General features: G+C 45.0%; 1 protein-coding gene across 9 annotated transcripts in view; it reads left to right on the top strand.

The window, feature by feature from the left end:
• The window catches only part of LOC123386913 (zinc finger protein 850-like), a 34,821-nt gene extending 29,309 nt beyond the window's left edge, over window positions 1–5,512 (top strand). For all 9 annotated transcript variants that reach the window (XM_045077289.1, XM_045077290.1, XM_045077293.1 and 6 more), the window contains one exon: window positions 1,190–5,512. In XM_045077289.1, coding sequence (XP_044933224.1) covers window positions 1,190–4,026 — 2,837 coding nt within the window. In that variant the 3' untranslated portion in view covers window positions 4,027–5,512. The remainder of the gene's footprint in view (window positions 1–1,189) is intronic.
• Window positions 5,513–9,022: the final 3,510 nt, after the last annotated feature.

Below are 9,022 nucleotides of genomic sequence, written 5' to 3' on the forward strand. Positions count from 1 at the left end.
CTGGCCAGTGTTCCGGTGTCCCCTGTGGAGCAGGAAGCTGGAGGCTGTGTGATCAGGGGCCGCAGTCGCACCCACCCTGCGCCGGATGGAGCCAGCCCAGGCCTAATTTCTCACACGTCGCACATGTCTGTGCTAACACAGTCTCCAGCCGTCTTTCTGTGTGCTTGTGCCCCCTTTGATGGTCTGCTGTGTTCTAGTCAGTGTTAATGGGCTCTTGGGCACTTCAGGCTAAGGCCACTCATAGACAGCTGTCGAACTGATTTTTTGTTGGGGTGAGGGATGATTTCTGCTTTGCCACCTTTCTGCTGCCATCAGTCGCATAGGATGTTTTTCTTTGTTGTGTCCTGAGTAGCTCTAGGACAGTGCTGGCGGTCCCCTTGGCCCGTTTTCCTACAGTATTGGTATGCTTCTGGTACCCTTTGGTTGCTCAGGAAGGCTTCCAGGGAAGAATCCGTTGTGTGTCATACATAGCATGGACGTGCTCCACGCATGAGCAGGTGGGCTCATAGGGAACCTGGTTCTGGTGGATGGCAGCTGGGAAGAGTGTGATACCAGCACCGTGTTCAGATCATACTGAGTTTCTTCAATTTCTTCAACCTGACTGCGGTGTCTACGCAGATGGCCACACCCCATTTCTGTCTTTCCTTCCTTACTATTGACAGTTTGTGGACTTTCTGAATTCTACCCTTTGGTACTTCCCATGATGTCCAGTATAGGGGTAATTAATGCTTCTCGGGCCTCCACATGGCACCCGTATCTCTCACTGCTATTTCCATGTGGTTCAGCATTCACCCCTGAAAGTTTTACCATGACATATTCACATGTCCTCAACTGTCCTTGACCACAAGTAAATTTCTTGGGGTGGGATATTCCTGTAGCCTCTACTCATCAGCCAAATCTCAGCAGCAGAAATGGACCTACACAAAACCGTCGGGCAAAGAATAAGCTGTAGGCTCTGGCTGTCTTCCTTGTGTCATACCCTAGTTTTCTGTCCTTCTAGTGTGCTCTCCACAGTACTCTGACTGGTTGTGCCCAGTCGTGCACAGCTACCTGTCTTTCAAATGAATTCTGTCTCCTTTGTCTGGAAAAGCATGGTGTACATCCTGCTTAGGTGAGTCGGGTGCATGTGTGATGGGCTCACCCCACGCTACAGCCAGCACGTGTTTCACCAACGTTTCTCTGCTTTCAGGTTGCTGCTGTGGAGCAGAGGATGAGGAGGCCCCCTTTGCACAGAGCGCTTCCGTAGGCGTTTCACGGACCTGGACGCCCAGGGCTGCTCTGTCTTCCCAGAAGACCCACCCCTGTGAGATGTGCGGTCCCGTCTTGAGAGACATTTTCCACTTGGCTGAGCTCCAGGGGAAAGAAAACAGCCAGAAACGGTTGAGGTGTGGGGCCTGCGGGAAACGATTTTCTTTCAGTGTGAAGTCGGAGCAGCAGCAGCAGCAGGAGCAGCCCGCGGGAACAAAACCATTCAGAAGCCGTGTGGACAGGGCCTCTGCTGTCAAGAGCTGGGGATCCGGTAGTTCAGGAAAGCCCTTTACCTGTGGAGAGGTTGAGAAGGACTTGCTGTCTGGCTTGGGGCTTCTGGGGCAAGAGGCCACTTGTACTGTGGAGAAGCCACACAGAATCTCCCAGTGCAGGGCCACATTACAATGCGGAAGCAGTCGTGGCACTAGGGGTAGATGCGAGAACGCCTTTGGTCCCAAACACACGGATACTCGGGAGCAGGGTGTCCACTTTGGTAGACAGTGCTTTGTGTGCAGTGAATGTGGGAAAACTTTCAGGTACAAGTCCTTATTTGCCATACACCAGAGATACCATACTGGAGCACGACATCATGAGTTTGGTCCATGTGGAAAATCCCTTGGGCAACGACCAACCCTGAATGAACATAGGAAGACTCAGCGTGGGTCTACGCAGTACATGTGCAGCAAATGTGGGAAATCCTTCAGTGGCAAATCTGTCCCCCTTCATATCCAGAGATGGCACAGTGGAGGAAAGAGTTATGTTTGTAGCGAGTGTGCAGAATCCCTTAGTGGGAGCTCATTGTTGATTAGTCATAGGGTTCAGTCTGGAGAACGTTTATATAAGTGTCATTGCTGTACAAAATCTTTTCCGTCTATGTCTGCCCTTTCATATCATCAGAGATCTCACACAGGGGAAAGACAGTATGAGTGCAGTGATTGTGGGAAATGTTTTACCAGTAGTTCGGTCCTCCATTACCACCAGAGACTTCACATTGGAGAAAGGCCTTATGAGTGCGGTGGCCAGTCCTTTCTCCGAAGAAATAGCCTCAGTGTACACATAAAGGTTCATTCAGGTGAAAGGCCTTTCAAATGTAATGAATGTGGGAAATCTTTGAAGTGTAAGTCAGCATTCATTAAACACCAGAGAATCCACACAGGAGAAAGGCCTTATGAGTGCAGTGAATGTGGCAAGTCCTTTCTACGAAGAAATACTCTGAATGTACACATAAAGGCTCATTCAGGGGAAAGACCTCATAATTGTAATGAATGTGGGAAATCATTTAAGTTTAAGTCAACATTCATTAAACACCAGAGAATTCACACAGGAGAAAGGCCTTATGCTTGCAGTGAATGTGGGAAATCTTTTATCTCTAGGACTGACCTACGGTATCATCAGAGAATTCACACAGGAGAGAGACCTTATCAGTGCACAGAATGTGGCAAGTCCTTTTTCCGAAGAAATATCCTCAAAGTACACAGAAAGGTTCACTCAGGTGAAAGGCCTTATAAGTGTAATGAATGTGGGAAATCTTTGAAGTGTAAGGCATCATTGATTAAACACCAGAGAATTCACACAGGAGAGAGGCCTTATGAGTGCAGTGAATGCGGGAAATCTTTCATCACTAGTTCTGTGCTTCATTCTCACCAGAGAGTTCACACTGGAGAAAGGCCTTATGAATGCAGTGACTGTGGGAAAACTTTTACCACTAGTTCTGTCCTCCGTGATCACCAGAGACTTCATACTGGAGAAAGGCCTTATGAGTGCAGTGAATGTGGGAAAACTTTTGCCACAAGTTCTGCCCTGCATTATCACCACAGAGTCCACACTGGAGAAAGACCTTATAAGTGCACTGAATGTGGCAAGACCTTTGTCCGAAGAAATAGCCTGAGCGTGCACCTAAACGTTCACTCAGGTGAAAAGCCTTATAAGTGTAATGAATGTGGGAAATCATTGAAGTGTAAGTCAACATTCATTCAACACCAGAGAATTCACACAGGAGAAAGGCCTTATGAGTGCAGTGAATGTGGGAAATCTTTTTCAGCTACTTCTGTCCTTCGTTCTCACCAGAGACTACACACAGGAGAAAGGCCTTATGAGTGTAGTGAATGTGGAAAATCTTTTACCTCTAGTTCTGCCCTCCGTTCTCACCAAAGAGTGCACACTGGAGAAAGGCCTTATGAGTGCCATGAGTGTGGCAAGTTCTTTCTCCACAGAAATAGCCTCAATGTACACATCAAGGTTCACTCAGGTGAAAGACCCTATAAATGTAATGAATGTGGGAAATCTTTGAACTATAAGTCAACGTTCATTCAACACCAGAGAATTCACACAGGAGAAAAACCTTACCTGTGCAGTGAATGTGGGAAATCTTTTAGTCATAGCTGTGCCCTCCGGTATCATCGTCAGAGTCACCTTGGAATAAGTCCCTATGATTGTAGTGAATGTGGGAAATCTTTTACCTCTAGTTCTGTCCTCCGTGATCACCAGAGACTTCACACTGGAGAAAGGCCTTATGATTGCAGTCAGTGTGGGAAATCTTTCACTGCTCGTTCTGTCCTCCGTTCTCACCAGAGAGTTCACTCTCGGGAAAGGCCTTATGAGTGCAGTGAATGTGGCAAGTCCTTTGTCAGAAGAAATAGCCTCAATGTACACATAAAGGTTCACTCAGGTGAAAAGCCTTATAAGTGTAGTGAATGTGGGAAATCTTGGAAGTGTAAGTCGACATTCATAAAACACCAGAGAATTCATATAGGAGAAAAGTCTTTTGCTTGCAGCTAATGTGGGAAATCTTTTATGAGTCATGGTGCTCTTAGTCATCATCACAGAGTTCACAGTAGCAACAGGCCTTAGGGGTGCTGGTGTTGTGGGGAATCTTTTTGCTAAATCTTTAGTCTCCTTCAACCTGAGGAAATACACAGGAAATCGAGTCCTTATGGGCAATATTATGAACTGAATGTTTATGTTCACAAAAATTGGTATGTTCAACCCCTATCCTCTAATTCAGTAGGTTTAGCATGTGATGTCTTGGGAGATAATTCATAGATAACGTTTCATGAAAATCTGAATTAGCCCTGGAGCAAGGCTTCATGAGTAGGTGAATGACACAATTCCTTTAGCTGGTTATCTATTCATTCCACACTTGAGAGTTCACACTGCAGAAAGAGTTAAAAATAGCATAAAATGTAACATTTCCTTCTTTAGAATATTTACTCTGGAGAAGAACCTTTTTGAGGAAGCCACCTTTCTGAATTGAACTTAGTTCACCTGAATCTCTACAGTGGAATGACTTTGCATAAGTTCAGCCTTTTGGCAAAAAATTCAGAAGGTGTATATTGTGTTCTGATGTGTCTGAAGTTAATGCTAGAAGTCACTGCCAGATTGCATGGCAGAAGTCATTTCATCTCTGCCACCTGGATGGTCCCAATAATGTAGATCAGTCACCACCCAACATGCTTAACAGTGCTGCTGTCCTTTGTCATTTGCTGATGGAAATTACAGGTAATTTGGTCTCTTCATTTCCTTCTGATTTTGGTCATGCATGTAACCCAGTGTTGACCATCAGCACCTGATCTATGTTTTGGGCAGTTAGTTGCACAGGAAGACTAAATCTCGTAGGGAGTTGTTGGTCTTATAATGCTTCTGATAAATCTTTGCAGCTTCCAAGCTGCAATTTCAATTGCATTTCCAATCAATTTCCAATCTGCATTTCCAGAGGAAATTTTTATGCATTAATATGTCCTTTTTATTTAATTACCTGTAATTTTCGGTGTTGTGTTCATTCTAAGGAGTGGTTTGAAATCAGAATTGGGCTCCCCACATGTAGGAGTGAGCAGATTTCATTGCATTCCATGTTAATTGTGTCCCAGAATGGATATTACCTACCTGCATAACATTACTATTCTCCAACCTGGGCCTTAATTTGCATTAACTCTAAAACCTATCTGATGGGCTGAATGTGCACTCACAATTCACATTTTGAAGTCATAACCCCCCGCCAACCTCTCAACGTGACGATAGTTAGACATAGCATCTTCAAAGACATCATGAAGTTGAAGTGAGTTATTAGGATGGACTCATGCGGTATGGCTGGTGTCATAAGAAGAGGAGATGAGGGTACAAGCACACCTGGGTGATTGTGAAGATGGGATCCCCATCTGCAAGCCAAGGAGAAAGGCCTCAGAAGAAACTAACCCGGCTGACACCTTATGTTCAATTTCAAGACTCCAGATTGGGGTGAAATAAATTTCTCTTGTCTGGTCACTCAGAGTGTGGTACTGTGTTACATCAGTTCTAGCTAATACAGCCTCCTCAGATCTACACCTAGGTTTTGTGGTCTGGGTGCCAGGAAGCTTTGTGTGCCCAGAGGTCACCGTGAAGAGGGAGCACTTGAGACCTTCTCCAGTGCTTGTGGAAACCAATATTTTGCTTGTCCATAGCTGATAGCCCAGGCTGCCGGGCACTGTTGAGTGGAATCTCTACCCACATCCTTCACAGGAGTCTTGTGACCAGCTGTGCAGTTTCCACTTGGAGCTGCACAGGGGCAGGGGGACTGTAATTGGTAATCTAGATGATTGGGTAACTAGGGAGTAGAGGAGACACTAGCCACCTAAGCGGTATGTATATCTTAAAGTGTGCCCTCAGATGTTGTAGTGACTAGCTGGGAAGGATCAGTGTGCACAGAAATTCTCCACTTTCAGATACACCTTGTCAAAATAATCCAAAGGTCTCTGAATTATTTTGTCCTCTGTGGTGCTTACATGTCAAGGCCACTGTGGTTTAGGCCAGAAAATGGCAAAAACGGGAGATTTCAGAGTCCAAGGGTGTAACTTTGTGACCCCACTTAGGGAGCATTCTTCTTAGTGTCTTGTATAGCTATGGCAGACACGTGTTCTGAATCATCTTCCTCCCTGGTTGTCTCTCAGGTACACCCCAGCCTCCAGGGCTATAAAAGCAAGTCTTACTGGTGGAGGTGGTGTGGAGTCCTACTTCTGCTAAGGTTGCCCTAGTCTTGCTTGTGTCCCCAAGGCCTTCTATAAACCATTCCTTGGGTTGTGTGGGTGGCTCAGTGGGTTAAGCATCTGCCTTTGGTTTAGGTCATGATTCCAGGATCCTGGGATCAAGCTCTGCATTGGGCTTCTCTTGCTCAGCGGGGACCCTGTTTCTTCTGTCTGCAGCTCCCCCTGCTTTGCTTGTGCGCTCTCTCTATCTCTCTGTTTCTCTGACAATGGATAAATCTTAAAAATAAATAAACCATTCCTTCTCAAGCTGGATTTCCATCCTTTTAAGATTTTGCTTGTTAGCATGAGCTGGGGGAGGGGCAGAGGGAGAAGCAGACTCGGTAGTAGGGAGCCTATGCAGGTCTTTATCCCAAGACCCTGAGCTCACAATCTGAGCTGAAAGCAGAGGCTTAACTGACTAAACCACCCAGACACCCTCTCACCTTTTTACTTTGGTCATTCAGCTCTGAGGTCATTTTACATATGTGTCCCTTTCAGTCAACAGTACTGTTTTCTTTTCTGGATACACTATCGATCTCTTCATCTGTTGGGAGCACTTGGGTTACTATCAGTGTTTCACTTACACAAACGAATCCCTCTATATATTTTCATTATGGTTCCTTACGCGGATAGAGGTTTCATTTCTCTTCTGTTAAAACTCAACGTGCATTCGCTAAGTCACAGGTAGGTGAGTGTTAACATTTCCCTGAAAGGGCCAAGGGCCAAAATGGAATCTAAACTTCACCACCGCATTCCCACCCACATATGTGAGAGGTGCAGTTTCTTCCGTCCCTGACAGTACGTACTCAGATCAGTCTTTCATGTCAGCCCTTTTAACACATGTGTGGTGCTGTGTTGTAACTGCAGTTCCTAGGGATTTCTGCCTTTCAGCATTTTTTTTATGTGTTTATTTACCACCTGTATGTCTTCTGTCATACAATTTCTGTTCATATCATTTGCCCATTTTCTTTGAAGTGAGTTATAACTAGTTCCCTTTTTTTTTTTTTTAAGATTTTATTTATTTACAGGGTGCCTGGGTGGCTCAGTGGGTTAAACCTCTGCCTTCGGCTCAGGTCATGATCTCAGGTTCCTGGGATCGAGTCCCTCATAGGGCTCTCTGCTCAACAGAGAGCCTGCTTCCCCCTCTCTCTCTGCCTGCCTCTCTGCCTACTTGTGATTTCTCTCTGTGTGTGTCAAGTAAATAAAATCTTTTAAAAAAAGATATTTTTAAAAAAAGATTTTATTTATTTACCTGACAGATCATAAGGAGGCAGAGAGGCAGGCAGAGAGAGAGAGAGAGAGAGAGAAGGAAGCAGGCTCCCTGCTGAGCAGAGAGCCCGATGTGGTACTCGATCCCAGGACCCTGAGATCATGACCAGAGCCAAAGGCAGAGGCTTAACCCCCTGAGCCACCCAGGTGTCCCATGACTAGTTCCTTTTTCAATTTCAAATAATACATGCATGCAATGAACGTATATGATGGAATCTTCCTCATTCACATGGTGCGACATTTTTGTCTGTGGAGTCAGAGTAATACTGGAAGGGTATTCAGTATTGTTCCTCAAATTTTTTTTTCATATGGAATCTTAGTTGTTGTTTTTTTAATTAACAGAATGTATTATTTGCTTCAGGAGTACAGGTCTGTGAATCATCAGGCTTACACAATTCACAGCACTCACCATAGCACACACCCTCCCCAATGTCCAATACCCAGCCCCCCATCTTTCCCCCCACCCCGACCCCTGCAGCAACCCTCAATTTGTTTCCTGAGATTAAGAGTCTCTTGGGGTTTGTCTCCCTCTCCAGTCCCATTTTGTTTCATTTTTTTCTCTCCCTTTCCCCCACACCCCCCCTCACTCTGCCTCTCAAATTCCTTTTATCAGGGAGATCACATGGAATTGTCTTTCTCTGACTGACTTATTTCACTCAGCATAATACCCTCTAGTTCCATCCACTTTGTTGCAAATGCCAAGATTTTTTTTTTTTTTTTTGGATGGCTGCATAGTATTCATTGTGTATATATACCACATCTTTATCTGTTCATCGGTTGATGGACATCTAGGCTCTTTTCTTAGTTTGACTATTGTGGACATTGCTGCTATAAACATTTGGGTGCACATGCTCCTTCGGATCACCACATTTGTATCTTCAGGGTAAACACCCAGTAGTGTGATTGCTGGGTCATAGGGCAGCTCTATTTTCAACATTTTGAGGAACCTCCATGCTGTTTTCCAGAGTGGCTGCACCAGCTTGCATTCATCAGCAGTGTAGGAGGCTCCCCTTTCTCCACATCCTCACCAACCTCTGTCATTTCCTGACTTGTTAATTTTAGCTATTCTTACTGTTGTGTGGTGGTATCTCATTGTGGTTTTGATTTGTTTTTCCCTGACGCCAAGTGATGTGGAGCACTTTCTCATGTGTCTGTTGGCCATCTGGATGTCTTCTTTGCTGAAATGTCTGTTCCTGTTCTCTGCCCATTTCTTGACCTAGAGTTGAGAGTCCATTTCTGGGCTCTCTATTCTGTTCCACTGATGTATGAGTCTGTTTTGTGCCATCCTCAGATTTTTTTGTGTCCACAATGTCATGGCCCAAAATACCTTACGGATTTAAGTCTAGGGTGCATTCTTACTTATGTCATAATTTTCTTCAGCCATTCAGGAAAACAAAACTTCATCCCCACTTTGTAGTTTTTGCCACTTTCCAGAGTGTAAATTCTCCCATTGTGAGAGTGGGATATTCTCAGAAAAAGGTGCTGAATAACTGTATTTGGGTGTTTGG

The sequence above is a fragment of the Mustela putorius genome, unplaced genomic scaffold, assembly GCF_011764305.1.
Source record: "Mustela putorius furo isolate JIRA1106 unplaced genomic scaffold, ASM1176430v1.1 tig00000196_pilon_pilon_pilon, whole genome shotgun sequence".
Lineage (NCBI taxonomy): Eukaryota > Metazoa > Chordata > Mammalia > Carnivora > Mustelidae > Mustela > Mustela putorius.